At 37.8% G+C, this 15888-nt stretch overlaps 1 protein-coding gene across 4 annotated transcripts in view; it reads right to left on the reverse strand.

Annotated features, from left to right (window-relative positions):
- Positions 1-211: 211 nt before the first annotated feature.
- Positions 212-15888, reverse strand: part of ntm (neurotrimin) — an 893017-nt gene continuing 877340 nt past the window's right edge. For 2 of the 4 annotated variants that reach the window (XM_061056036.1, XM_061056035.1), the window contains 5 exons: positions 9941-10069; positions 8442-8562; positions 8030-8181; positions 4673-4708; positions 212-1142 (listed from right to left, as the gene is read on the reverse strand). In XM_061056036.1, coding sequence (XP_060912019.1) covers positions 1042-1142; positions 4673-4708; positions 8030-8181; positions 8442-8562; positions 9941-10069 — 539 coding nt within the window. In that variant the 3' untranslated portion in view covers positions 212-1041. The remainder of the gene's footprint in view (positions 1143-4672; positions 4709-8029; positions 8182-8441; positions 8563-9940; positions 10070-15888) is intronic. The other 2 variants (XM_061056037.1, XM_061056039.1) reach the window with 2 other exon arrangements.

Consider the following 15888-nt stretch of genomic DNA (forward strand, 5'->3'; position numbering starts at 1 on the left):
TCTTTATTTTCTATTAACCTGATGTTACTGAGTGACCTCTAACCCTCTCTGGTGCTGGTTCGGAACATTAACAGCAACATTTTCTCTGGGTAAAAAAAAAAAAAAATGGTGCCCCGTAGGAATGGTGTTGAAACACATGTAGCAACCGCAGTAATAAATCTGCAGAACTTAAACCAGATGTCACCTCCACAAAAGTGGAGTAAAATCCGTCTTCTTGTTTAACTGTTTAATCATAACAATTATTTATGACACCATTAGTGTACAACCGTCCTGGTAAAGAAAAATAAACAACAAAGACATATAAACTAGGATATCGTCCTAAATAATTACAACTTCATTTTTTTGCCTTCTCAAAATATTCAAAACTAAACATAATTTAAAAAAATGAAATTAGCATAACACAACTGTAAGTAGATCACTCTAATGTTGAGAATTAAAATACTCAAAGGTCAAAAACAATTCTGCTTCAAACAACCACACAGAATGATCATTATTTTACATTAAAATATGATAATATCAAACTTGCAGCCTCTGGGTATCCTAGATTGTTCTGCTAAACCGTCTCGGTTTGACTTTGAGGTATTTAACATTCACCTCGCATACTTGCTGTAATTTGCCTTTTACTGGAGTTGAGATGAATATGCAATGTGGTCCAAACTTAAAGACAAATCGATTGGAAAAAGGAGGTACCACATTTAAAACATTTTTTTTGTTTTGTTACAAGAGTTTTAAATGAAAGAGACAATTCAGAATAACGTCATTTAGAGGGGAACATATCGAAACACATGTCAGTTATAATGTGAAAAAATGTGTTACACCTTTAAGATCTTAAAAAAAGCAAAATCTGAATGTTTTGTTATTGACTTATTTAGTGGGTCAACATAATTAGGTAAGCAGGGTACTCGATGCACACTCATTGTGCATCACTTTATGGTTCTGGTTGAAAAAAAAAAAAAAGAAAGAAAAGAAAAAACACTCACTCATACGCACACGCATACACACACAGACACACAAACTTCTTGTGATCGATTCCAATCCTCTTCAAAATTGAAGCAGGAACGGCAGAAGAGCTATGAAGAGGAGCCAGCAGTGTGAATGGATTCCCGATGGTCCGCCGTTGCCGTCCTGAACTGCTCTCGGTCCTGACACAGGAGGGAGACGAAGAAGAAAATAAGAATAAAACACCTGGATAAGCTTTAATTCTAGACACCACATACAATCATTTCCCATCTGCCTGTTTCACTTTAGTGGCTTAAAGGAGACGTCCACTATTTTTAAACCTCCCCCTTTTAGGTCTGTATCACTAAAAGTAGAAAAAGTGTAAGATAGTTTCAGCCAGCAGCTGCCAAACAGGCTGTAGTGTTATCAAAGTGTCTGACATTAAATAAAGTTACAGAGACAGACTTTTTTTTCAAAGAAACACAACTCCATCAGTCAGTGTTATTTTGTGACTTTGGTGTCCTACATTGTTAGCTTGGTTTCTACAAAATGGTTAGTTTGGATTGGACATTTTTTTTTTACACAATCTCACAAAAATCTAACAAATTGAGTCAAACAAGCGACTCACATGTCAAGCTAGTTTCATTCAATTGAGTCCATTGGTTATGAAGAGAGATATTTAAAAATGTGTAAATGAATATAAACAAGCGCTAAATTATGTGTCCATGCAAAAAATGATGAATGATCTTGAGAATAATGTAATTTCTAGGAGACAGTGTTGACATGAGGGTATCTAGCACAGCGGTTCTCAACTGGTGGGTCGGGATCCAAAAGTGGGTTGCAGGGAAGCTTTCTGTGGGTTTATGTGTGCCTTGAGAATAAAATTGTGTCAAAAAGTCTATGAAGAAAAAATAACAGCGAAACTCCATCTAAAAATGTATTTGTTCTTGGATATTTGGGCTCCTGTCATTGCTTACCTTACATTACCGATTACATAAGAGACCGGTTTACTTAATTTAGTTTTAATTTAATAATTTAAATTGTAGATTTCTTTTGGTTGTGTCAGTAGACAAATTCACAGAGAGTCTCCTCTTTATGTGGATGAAGATGTTGCCATGTTTTTAAATTGCCTACATTACATGTTAGCCAAACTGTAAATAATTATTGTAAAATTCTTACCATGTTTCACCAACTGACATATGTAAATACAAATAATAATATAAAGCTGAATGTTCAACAAAAAAAGTCTCAAAACAAAAATGTTTAAAAATACCTTTTTAAACATTTTTGTTTTGTTCCATTTCCTTGTTCTGTCATATGTTTTCTACTGTTTGAGGTCCAAACTGCACACTTTTCCATTAGATAAATCTGATTGGATGAGAAATATCAGATATTTGGGTCGTTGATTGTTCATGAAGGAGTTGTTGATGGGTCCTGAGGCTGGACCAATTGAGAACCACTGTTCTAGCACAAGCACAGTCCAGCATCACAGTTTGAAACTTCACATTCAAAAGATTTTTTAAATTTAAGTGGGTCTGATGAGTAAAAATATGTATAAATAATCACTTGCGTGGCATTTTTTCTTTGCAAAAATAAAGAGCTGGATTTGTTGCAGAAACATTGCATAAAAACAAGTGATTCACGAAAACATTTTAACTAAATAAATTGAAAGAAAAACTGCCTCTCAGCACGCAACAATATCCCCTCTAATCTCTGGCTGAGTCTGCTTTTAAACCTCTCTTGGCCCCACTCTAATTGGAGCAAACCATTGCAGGGGGGTAAGAGAAACCAAAAAGTTTAATTCCAACTGAATCAATTGTAAAACACTTAACAGCAACATGGGATAATAATATTATAGGTGAATGTCTGTATGGAAGTTAAAACAGATCAACAGAGATGGTCAGTATTAAACATGAACATGAAAACCTGTTAATTTAACCTATATTGCTAAAACATGAAAGAGCCCAGGTGAGCCCAGGTGGTCTCACTCAGCCTAATTACTCTGCTGGCTGCACGAGTGGGGCTAGGTGAAAAGGTAAGGTAAAATCCCTTAAACATTCACAGTCACAAAAAATAAAGGATTGTTAGTTTGGTTAATTAAACTAACAAGGCCAAACAGAGACGTCATGAAGGGAGTACCTCAAGGCTCTATCCATGGCCCTTTTTTAATTTTCAAACATAGTGTAAATAAACTTAAATAAACTTCTCTGAATAACTCTATTGAACAACTTGAATTTTATTTAAACTTTTTTTTTTTTTAATTTTCAGAAATGTAAGGCCATAGCAAGTCGGTCGTTACATTTGTACATTCAGCTCTGTCTTTTTCAACAGAAACAGCCAGAAATTACAATCGATCTAAAAAAAAGAAATATGATACAACTTCACAGTCTCTAATTTTGATGGAAGACAAGGTGTGTAACTGTAAAATAATTTCCTTTAAATTTTTTGAGATGTAAGATAACGTATTTATTAGCTTGCAACACATACTGTAGCATATGCCGCCAAATTTAATCAGAGAGGCTCTAACAACAACATGATTATGTTCGTATTATGCTCTCTGTTGAAGTTAAGTGTTACCATTGCTGACAACAAAGTATTCGGTTGATAAAGGTCTTTAATTAAGGTGCTTAAATGTTGACAATGTCAATGTTCTGCTTTCCCTTATCCAGTTAAGTTGGTAAATGCTCCTGTATTATTCTTGTCTCAGAATCTTTTATAATGTAAGTACAGCCATGTTGTCAATTCTCAGGAATCTACAGCTACAATGGAATATTATAACCCAAATTCAAACACACACACAGTGTTTCCATCATGCTCTTTTCACGGATGAGTCAAGTTCTAACTAAATGAATGTATTGTATGAGGATTGAGGACACAATTTAACTTTTTACTTTGAAGCTCGTTACACAATGACTACTCATTTCCCCAGGATTTCCATCGGTTCACCACTGTTTCCTTTGGGGCATCTATCCAATTACTCTGCCACAGTGGATTATCCCTAATCCTGCATATGGTTAATTAGAATAATGACGTTCACTTTCAGTCAAAGGAAAGCCATTAACACAATTATATGACTGGAGTGGGCTTGCTTACAAGATGTTGCAACCAGCAGTCACAAGGACACATTAAGTGGCAAGATGAGCAAGGTGTTTCTCACTACGCTTTGATAACAACTCTTGATGTAAAAAAACAAAAAGAAAACAGTCTGCAGTCAGGTTCTGCACTTTTTTCTGTTTGCTTAAACTTTAGTTCTTTGAAGGATGTACAGTTGGAACATATATGAAGGTACAAACAACGGCACAAACACAAATGATGAAAATGAAAGTTGATGAATACTTACAGAGGAAAAAGAAGAGGCATGCAAAAATCAAAACGAAGCCACGTCACACAGAGAGGTGGGTTAGGTTTACAAAGGAGAAAAAATGAAATGTGGTTAGCAAAAAAACAGGCTGCGATGACCATTTCACAAAGATACACATGATATTTTCATCTTCAAAAATGTTTCTCACAGATTAACTTTAACAAATCATGCATGGAGAGAACAGACTGTTACTTAAGTTAATACAGTACAATCGTGACAGGTTCAGAAAATACCATGTCTCATCATGTGAAACACTTTGTATTAACTCCTGTGTCACTGCAGCCTCACTTTCAGTTTGTTAAAAAATGTCAGCATGCAGTTAACGCCGATCATACAAGACAGTTAAACGGCATGCTGGTACGGATTACTGACCTTGCAATAGTGTGGAGCTAGTGGGTTCAATTACCACTAAACCAGGGGAACAAACGGAAACAGAACAGCAACACATCATTGACAACGCTTGTGAAAAGCATGAAAAGTAGGCGGCTGATAGGCCTTTACTCTGCGGCTGCTAGTGATGTGAAAAGCAGTTCTTTTCAGTGTACTGAATCAGTAGAATCAGTTCAGTAAAGTGATTCGTTCAAAAGATTCGTTCACAGAATCGTTCAGTACTTCTCCGCAGCTCTGTCTGTGAATCAGAATTTAATAAGCTGAAACACGGCCGAACGTTTAGTTCTGCTCGCGATCGTACTGAGAACAGCCGGTGGTGAATAATAAACCAATGAGCTGAGAATTTAGTTGGATAAAGTTACAGTTTGCAAACTGAAAGCTGCTAAAACAATCACATTTATTTTCCCCGACCGTTCTGTTCAGTACGTTAAGTACAAGAAGAGGAAGAGAGTGACTCGGAGGCGGAGCTCTCGTTCAGTTCATTCAGTGAACGAACTGAACGAGAGCTCCGCCTCCGAGTCACTCTCTTCCTCTAAAGTTTGTTCAGTGATTCATGTCGGAGCTCTCGTTCAGTTCACTGACTGAACGTGAACGAGCGAGACTGCGAGTCACCAGCCTCAGTCACACACACACTGTACTGACTGAAACACGATCGTTAGTGGATGTTAAAACAGTCAGCTGAGTGAAATTAAGTTGGATATAAAACCTGTTTGCAAACTGACAGCAGCTATAAAAAGCACATACATTTTCGCGACACCTAAATGTTAAATAATATATTTGCTACTTCCTCAATTTTGGAGACATGAGAGGGAGAAGTAGGGCCGGGCTTTAGCGACACAGAGCTCCTGACCGACTCCGTCCTGTTGGTTCAGTCAGTACGTATCACTGACATGAAAGGGAGAGGGAGGGCGGGCTTTGAGCGACTCTTACGGTCTAGAGAGAGAGACACGAGACGGGAGAGAGGAGAGCGCAACTGAAGTTGAGAAATGAACGACTCTTTTCAGTAAGTGATTCAGTTCAGTTCGTTCACCCAGATGATTCGTTTGTTTTGAACGAATCGTTCACGAACTACACATCACTAGCGGCTGCACAGTTCAACCTCATTTATTAAATTAGAGCTGCTGATGAAGTCCATTTAATCAACAAAATATTAATTCAAACAGGAACTCAGTGTCTATAAAGTGATAATCTACAACATTCTGCACATAAAGTGCAACATCAAATCAAAGCAGGTGTTTTACTTTTTTCTATCATAAATGGTATGCCCTGCAAAGATTGCCAACTGTGAACCAGAACGCATCTGTAAATGTTTTATAAATGAATCTAGGAGTTTTTAAACTTTATACCTTGATTATGTCTTCTTCTCTCATCTATCTTGCCATGATTATTTATTACTAGTTATGTGACCTAGTGCACAACACTATATTTGCATTAAAGGGGCAATATGTAACTCTGACACCTGGTGTTTAAAATGGGTACTGCAGTCAAAATTCAAAACATTGGAGAGAGCTGCCCCCCCTCGCCCCCTCCTACCTAGAGCCGATGCTCAAGCGAGTTGCCTTGTCACGGCCCCTTCTGTGTTTAAGCGGCTCAGCATGGGTCTTAAATCTGTTCTCCAATATGTAACATAGTTTTACCACATTTCTGCTCGTGAAGCTTATTTGAAAAAATGCTAAGACTTTTTAGGTCGGGTAGAATCAGTTTGATCTAAACCAGTTCATTTGCCCTCTTCCATCGCTGCAACACCTGTTGGTTTGCCTGAAAACCAGAGGGGCCGCCAAAATGGCCATGTGGGGGTGCCTTAAAACTGCCTACTTCTCTGGTCAAGACAAAAACAAATCAATCTGGATCGGAATCTAAACATAGAAGGAGGACATACTGGATGCTGCGTTGTTGTCAGAGAAGCCAGCACTTCAACATAGCATGTTTCCTTAATGTCTGATCATATACTAAGTTCATTTTATTATTTGAGTCAGTAGATATCTTACAGATTGGTCCTTTAATCCACTTTACAGTAGTGTTTTTGAACTGTTTCAGCGGCTGGCTCAAAGGGGTTGGAGTATACTTGTTCTTCACTTGAGCTGTTGAATATCTGTATGTGCAAATTAATATTTCTGATGTTATCTTTTGTGTATCTGTTGTGTCTCGATGCTGCTGCAGATCTAACTCTTCGGGATATTAATAAAGTTGTAGTTGAAGTGTGTGGCTCCTTATTGACAAAAATTCATTTTAGATATTTGAATCAAGATTTGGGAGTTTTTCAATTTTGTTAAAAAAAAAAATAAAAAAAATGTCAAAGCTCATTCTGCACTCTGGGCTGTATACAGATTCATCATCCAAGGAATGCATCATAATATTTTTGTATTTCCTCACTCAAGATGCACAGGGCTCACAGAGAATCCACTGTATCTGAAAAAAATAAGTTATCTCCATGTACTGTAGCACTGAGTGGACATAGAAAATCTAATCATGCAGAGGTGATGTCTGAGTGCGTCTTCATGTGTACAGAGCAGCAGACCCCCACAGATTGTTGCTTTCAGATGCATCATGTGTTCAATAAACCTTTTTCATATTATTTTACTTTTCTGTTTAAATCATCTTGGGACAACCCCATCCCCTCCCTCGGTGTATCTTGACCCCCCAGGTGGTCCCAACCCTCACTTTGGGAACCTTTGTATTAAAGTCATATGCTGCCATTGAGGTGATTTTTAGTGTTCATCCAGAAAGTGAAAAAAAGTTTGGACTTTAATTCTACCTTAGTCAGATCTTGGTTCTGGTTGTCCAGCAGAATGTAATCAAAGTAAAGAGAGCATGGTGAATTTGCTCCGTTTGTAAACTGCAGTGGACTTCATGAGAATCTGACAGGATTCAATACAGACTTGGAACATTGTAATTCGTTCTGAAGGTACAGTGTTATATGTTTAACCTTGAGAGATAGGCATCTATACATTACCATAGTAAACACAGAATGCAGCTTTTGCATTGGATCTCAAGGCTGTTACTGCACATAACCAATATCACCACTTATTGAGTAGCCTTTAGTCGAAGTGCTACAATATGATGAATTGGAGAACCTTGTCAGTCAGACATGAATACATCACTTTATATGCTATGCAGGACTTTGAGTTTGAAAAAAAGGAATATTTTGAATGCAAAAATGGTAAATGTAAAACCTTAAAGACGTAGAGGTACATATAGAAATCGCAGGTTGAGGGAGGCAGAATGGAAATTGAAAGAGGTTTGAGATTATCACTTTCACAAGGCGGCTTTTTCTAACCCTCTATAACTATAACTATCTATAACCATATCTGTAACATTGTAACCCACTCCTGTACTCACCAAACAAAAGAAAGCTCGTGTTGGAGCTCCCAATGCTGTTGATTGCGATACAAGTGTAGTTGCCGTAATCTCCATCGGACACATTATGAAACATCAGCTTGGACAACGATCCAGTGTTCAGGATTTCCACGCCATCGATGCCACTGAAGATTCTGGATGGGATACAAAGATTTTAAAAGACAGTGATCTCAACCAACACGTAAATTATTGTGATAACTCTTTAGGTCATTAGCCAAATTACCAGAGACAACGCATTAAAAAAAAGTTTTTCTAAATACATTTGACCAACTTGTATTCTTAATGTCTGTTTGTCTGGCAGCCGTTCAACAACCATCATAAAGTGTGGGAATGGAGGTAAGCACAAACACATTTTGCATTTGCCAACATTAAATGCAAATGTAAAGCGATTTACCTTCTGTCATCTTTATACCACTCAAAGTCTGCCTCAGGCACTGCATCAGCCTCACACTCCAGCACTCCTCTCTGGCCCAGAGTCACTCCGACGTCTCTGCCCTCTGACACAGTTGGAGCATCTACAAGCAGGCAGAAACACATGAGAGAGCTCCAAGGCAAGTCAAGGAGATCAGGAGGAGGGGTCACGGCTCCTGCTCCTCTGTTGGAAGATTCTGATTCTCAGCTCTGATCTGCTCCAACAACCAGGGATTCACAAGATGTGCAATATTTATTATCCTAGTGGAACTACATGGTTCAGCATATGAAGATAGAGAGAGAGAGATAACTGATCAGGATTTAGTTTGAATGTAAGATGTTTCAGTTTTCTATCAAGTACTGCATTTAATTTCATTCAAACAAAACAAATGTCACAAAATACTCAGTGCCATAATGGATCCAATACAAATTTGTTCAGGTTGAATGAGAATAAAAAAATTCAATAAAAAATGTGAACCCTTCTTCTCTCCTATTCAAATTCAAAAACATTTTGATTCACAGTAGTCTAAAAAAAACATTGAGTGTTGAAAAACTGATATCTACAGATAAGACGATTGAATACTAGGTAATTAAGTATGGGTCTACAACTAAAGATTCTTCTTTTTTAATTGTGCGTATTCTTCCAGATAAGGGCCTGTGGTTTCTTTGCACTGGCAGTTCTGCGTTTTCAACACTCATCGTCCTGAGCGCCCTCTGTGTCACCTGCTTTTTGTCGCTTCGTTCACAGCACTCTTAGTTGAAAGGAATTCACCTATTAATAGAGCGCCACACTCTTCATTGTCACTTCCTCCTCTATGACAAATCGAAATGAAGAAGACTTCTGATAACAGCTTTATTAACAACAACGGCGGAGAAGAAGCTTGTGTAACTCGTCTTTTCGAGGGAACAATTTCCAGAAATGTCTAGAGGTGTTGCTGATGCCAGGACATGACTCATTTACATCGTTTTCTTGTTGATATTTCTTTTAATTAAAGCAAATTCAAAGCACACTAGGCTATCGAAAACACACCTAACAGATATTAGAGAGGGAAGCAGAATCTAACTTTCGTAACCTAGCAACAATGAGCGCTGGCTTTTCAGGCACCAGTGCTCTGAAAAGGAGGTTGTGGGCACTGCTGGTGCAAAAAATCACAGTCTGTGGACACAGGCCCTAAACTGTGTAATCACTTTGGAAAGGAAGCAACAATTTAAAGTATACTTTAATCACAACTAATGCCTGAGAAACATCTGCCAACTCCTCTCTTTGTACCTTCATATAAGTCTCAGAAAGCAGAACAGGCTCATAGTTGAGAAAGTGGAACCAGAATATATTAGTATATTTTCCTCTCTTTTTTGATGATTTCATTAATACTAAGCTTTTTAAATAGCTAATAGCTTATAAAAACAGACTAATTGATACTTTTATCAATGCTAATTCAAATACAACAGGTTTCAAGTCTCCAGCTGAAGCAGTTGACTCACAGTTGACGGTGATGTCGACGGTCTGGTCGTCTGTGTCGATATCGTTGACAGCTGTGCACTTGTACGTCCCTGCTCTGTGTCTGGAGATAGACGGGATTTCCAGGTACTCATCGTCTGAGGCCAGGTCCCCTGTGTAAGGTCACACACACACACACACACACAAAGAGGGAGTAAGTGGAGACGGTCAATCGGAGTTAATTTGACAAGTCTGCGGCTGTGGCCCCGATTGACACGATTACACCGTGTCCCTGTGTGGCCTCTGGGAAAGTCATCACTGTGGTGCACAGAGAGGGAGAGGAGGGATGGTGTTAATATGGATAATTGTTACTATATTCACTCTACTAGTTTCAGTGTGTTTTTCATTTTGTGATCCAGAGTGCAGACAATCAACAATTATTCTAACATTTGTAATTATCTGTTTTGAAATTGACTGTGGCTGCTCTGAAAGAGTCCAGTGGCTGTATTCATTTCATTTCATTTCATTTGTTTAATTTATATTATACAATGTAGAGAAATACTTTTTCTTTTTTTTTGCCTTTACAAAGAATGAAAAGGTGCAGGAGGAAGAAAAACTTATAAACCTGCCCTTTGTATACAAAAAAAAGGGTTGAAATTATTATTATTATTTTTTTTTTTTACAATACAGTTATGTACTGTGGCCAAAACACATACTTAAATACATTCACATTTATATACTCCTTGTGTGGTACAATCCACCACACACTTAACATAGGAAAGAGAAACAAATCATTCATGTCAACTTTAAGAGTTGACCAATTTAATCCAATCAATTTAAACATAAGTCTTCTGCCTCATATTGGGAAAATATTTTCTTCACAAAAAAGGTTTTGAGTTGTCAAGTGTTTAAACATGAATGTAAGGCTCTCTCTTGACAATTCCATAATTTTACTCCATACATTGAAACACATCTTTGTTTTAATGTTGTTCTAAAATAATTCACCTTAAAATGATGAATGAATACTACGATTTTTAAATGATCAGGTCTTCAAATTTAAAAAATTGTGATTTCAGGAATAATTTGTTGGTGTGTTCTCTTGGACTCGTCTTGTGTATAATCCTGATGGCTCTTTTCTTCAGAATTTTCAGGGGTGGACTGCAGAATGGACTTCATGTGTTTTACCCCACAGCTCGGTACAGTAGCTGATATATGGAGGGATCAGCAACGGATACAAAATTTCAAGTGCATTATAATCCAGTAGATATTTAACCTTATGAAATATGGCAATGTTTTTTTGAGATTTTAGATTTCATATGAATTAAGTGAGATTTCCAAGATAGTTTTTGATCTATTATCACACCAAGAAATTTTACCACCACCATTTCAATGTGGTCCCCATCTATTTTCAAACTGATTAATGCATCTTTCCTTTTATGACCAAAAATAATACATTTTGTTTCACTCACATTTAAAGTTAATGTATTAGTGTCAAACCAGTTCTTTAGTTTGACTATTTCATTATTGGTGATACCCAAAAGCATGTTTAAATCATCACCCAAGCAGAAAACAGTGGTGTCACCAGCAAAAAGGACATATTTAAAGATGGCTGATGAATTGCAAATGTCATTCATAAACAGAATAAAGAGTTTGGGACCTAATATTGACCCTTGGATATGGAACTCCTACTGATATGTCCCGAAACTGTGATTTATAATCACAAAGCTGTACATATTGGGTCCTATTGCTTAGGTAACTTTGTAACCAATTATAGGCGATACCTCTGACACCGTAGGCCCATAATTTAGAGAGAAGAATTTCATGATTTATGGAGTCAAATGCTTTTTTAACATCTATAAATAGCGCTACGGTATTAAGTCTGTTTTCTGTTGCGGAAGTGATATTTTCAGTAAGATCCATAATTGCCATTGTTGTCGATCTTTTTTTCCTGAAGCCATACTGGTTCTCACTCAAAACTCCATTTTCATCTAAGAATAGGTCTAGACAAGTACAAGTAGTACAAAGAGCTGCTCTTTGTGCTAAAATTACAAGAACATCCTTAAATAGTGATGGTTTCTAAGAATTTCCCCCTAAAGATAAGACTAGATCTTGGTAAAGAAGTATTAAAGTTATTCACAAAGAATCTTAGCCCATAAGAGAGGAGTCATGATGAGGACATGTAAGAGGTTGAAGATTTTCTATAGCAGTGGAGAAATCGGCACAAGAGGTGATCACTCAAACAATTAGAGTACAGCTCTGTCACAGCCTCATGTTAATATCAATTACACAAGGTACTAAAGTAACGTATTCATACATCATCTATGCCCCATTTCCTGTTTGGGTTGGCAGGAGCCGATCCAAGCTGTTATTGGTTGAGATGCACCCTAGACTGGTTGCCAGTCAATCACAGGGCTGACATAAAGACAGACAACCAGCCACATTCACATCGACGGGCACTTTTAGAGTCACCAGTTATCCTAACGAGAGTTATCCTAACGAGAGTTATCCTAACGAGAGTGTCTATAGACTGTGGGAGGAAGCAGGAGTACCCACAAAAAAGTGTTCATGATTACACAATGTCTGACTGGATTATATGAACAAGTTGAGTGGTTTCGCTGCTTTTCTATGCCCATTATCACTAATGGCAAACATTTTTATTCTTTTATTTTTTCTCTTTTTTTCATATCAACCAATCACAGGGTTTGAAATAACGTGTCACCTAGCAACCGGTTCAATTATGCTTAGATAAAAGTTTCTGTCCCTTCTTCGCTCAGAGTTGCGCTGAATTTTTTCCTAAATCACTCCTCAACTAGGACTCATTGCTAGAATTCAATATATATAGCTAAGTGAGGAGCTCTCTGAAATTAATCTCAAACTTTTTGTGAATATGGGCCTTGGTTTCGTAACATTAAGGAAGACCCAACTAAAGACTCAACTTTTCCTGACTGTAGCCTATGCTTTTTTGTTGCTATATTAATTATCACAGTCCGATTTAGGACCTACAGCAGTCTCAACATTGATAATCTTTCACAAAGGTTAAACCTGGTCCCTGTAGTTCAAAGGTTTTTCTGGTTGAAAATGATCAGGATTTGGAAATCTACTTTTTTGTGTCCAGTATCAGGTCATCCAGCTAACTTTTTCCTCATGTTATTTTGAAAGAATAGGATAAAATAAACCCGATCCAAATATGGACTTTGGACTTAAACATGGACTTATGGATGGATGGTCCAAAATCCATTCCTTGTATGGGACTTCACACTATAGGGGGCGCCAAAATCAACACAAACTGAGAGATCCATACAGCTGCTATAGATAAAGTATTTCATGTTTCATATTTAGAGCTTTTCGAATAAGTAGCCTATTTGATGGGAACAATAATGATTTAAATGGATAATATATGTATGACTTTTGATATCTTAGATTTTACATTTTTGTCTCGAAGACCGAAACAAAACTCCTCTGCACACCCTTCCCTCAGTCCCGACGAAGTGAAATTGTCGTGGAAACCTTCTAAGCTAAATGAAAACAATGACACTTCCGTGCCAGAAGGAAATGTTGGAGAAACGGAGTAAAGACTGTGCCTATGATGTTTTTCTGTCCACCTGTCATCAGTCACCTGAGCTGATCTGATGTTACAACTGATTACTGACATGATACTTTTAAGTAAGTTCTGATCTCAGAATTAAAATAACAGTGATCTCCTAGAGTGTAGCCAGGTCTGTAGTTTACATCCTGCACATCAGGTAGTTCCATACTGCCCTCTAGAGGTCTCCTGCAGTAAAACCTGTAGTGCATAGCTAAGTTTGTGAACAATTACGTTCATGAAGCAGCCATTTGTGTACATGGATATAAGGTTTAAAAACAGGTATATCCCTGGCATAAGAAAGCTGTATGTCAGCTGTAGATTATTAAAACTGACAACATCTGACAAGTAAAACATGAGACTCTTGTAGACTGATAAGAGCTAAAAAGGAACAATCAATCAGAGCTTTGGATCCAACAACCAAGTCTGATTCGACCGATTCATTTCTACAGCCTTAGAATTGATAAAACAAAGGGAAAAATATTTTTTTTTAAAACTATAAATTCAGAAGCAGCACGTACAGGTGACAGGTTTTGTTCATTCTTGTAGCAGCCTGATGTGGTATGACGGGCTGAATTCCCTCAGGTACATGTGCATCACATCTTACATAAGTAAATATCATGACATGTGCCCGATTCCGTCACTCTCTCTCTCTCTCTCTCTCTTTCTCTCTCTCTCTGACACTTTGCTATTGTTTCTTTTTCACTTACACAGACCCCTTCTTGAGTTTACTGACATTTCTGTGAGGACGTTGCAGCGCTGTGTGATTAGCGCTTTGTTCAGCCCCCACCTCCTCTGTCAGAACTTTCACATTTTGCTTTTTTTTCCACAGTGTTTCAGAATATGAGCAGGGAAATGGCAGCCCTGCTACTTTTCCTTGTATCAATTTGACACGCTTGACAGAGACACTTAATACAGCACTCAACGCAAAGAACAAAGGACGTAATTGACTTCAAGCCTCCTTCCAGGATGTTGGTTGGTGACAGGAATAAAGTGCACATGGATTCACTTTGCTGGGTTTAGGCATATTACTGAATTGCACCTGGGAAGGTTGTTATGTAGAGAAGTCCCTGCGGACATGCTGCTCACCTGACGAGGTGTATCAGGAGGACTCATGGAGGTGTGCAGGTTCCAGTCTGCTTGGTTTTGTCTCAAAAAGACAACAATACATTTTACCAATAGAGAGCACAATGTCAGTTAAAGCTGGTCCTCTGAGGAGAGTTAATCAAGACAAGGCTGCCAGCTCATGCTCAAAGTCTTCACGTCAAACGTCAAACATTTTATGGCAGGAAGCTTCAAAAAGCAGATTCTGGTTGAGGATTGAAATGGACACATTATGTGTATCCTTAGATCATGATCTCATATACATAAACATGTAGGCTACATGTACAAGTACTGTACCCTATCCCCTAATATAGTTATGTTTACATCAGTTTAAAATAATGCACACAATATAGTCTGTTTAAATTACTTTAAAGTAATCACTGCAATACAAGAGTCAGGATCATTTTTCCATTGAAAGGATAGGACTTTGGTTGTTGATGACATCTTCACAGCATATTTTTTTTGCATTGTATAATATTGTAAAAACAAGGCTGTTGTATGGATATTAGTCTAATAAAGACTATACAATCTAGAGCTCTTCTCTCGTCTCTTTTGATACAAATAAACTTAATATGTCATCGAAAGCCGTGGCAGCTGGGGCATCTTTCTCCAGGGGGACGCAGTCTTAGTTTGTTAGCATGATGCTAATACAAAATTGACTTAACAAACGAACATAATTAGCATAAAACATGCTATTTTTAACTTAAAGGTGGAGTCATTAGCATTGTTAGTTGCAGCTTGTAAACACAACATTTTTCTGGGCCCCTCCTGTTGGGCTAATCTCCCCCCAAAAGCGCACACTCATTGCAGGACGTAGTGTGTACGTTTACTGCTTGTACCTACACTTCAAGCTACCGCAAGCTAGCACAAGCTAAACACCAGTGTTTGGCACCTACCTGTCCAACAGAAAGCAGACCAACTCTGCGTCCGAGGACTAACGCTTACTCAAGTTGCACCATCGTTTTGGAATGAGCTTTATCTGCTTGGCGTTTTGCCTCACTGTGATTATATTTCCTCTTCTTTGCCGCTACGTCCACGTCAGTCACAATTGGTGAATTGTATCCACTCCTAAACTCACCTGTGTGCTGTCATTGGCTGTGGGAAACAAACCAGCTTCCCGCCTAGAAATGTACAGAGGCCAATAGGGGATGATTGAGTGGCATTACTTTTGCATAAGTTTATATTTGATTTTATTTTGGACAAAGCTACTGACTCTATTTATCTATGTCAAAAGTCGGTACCTGTGCGCTGAATTAATTTAGCCAAAAAATGATCATCTGATCAAAAAACGTGCCATGACACCTT

This window comes from Labrus mixtus, chromosome 14 (assembly GCF_963584025.1).
Source record: "Labrus mixtus chromosome 14, fLabMix1.1, whole genome shotgun sequence".
Lineage (NCBI taxonomy): Eukaryota > Metazoa > Chordata > Actinopteri > Labriformes > Labridae > Labrus > Labrus mixtus.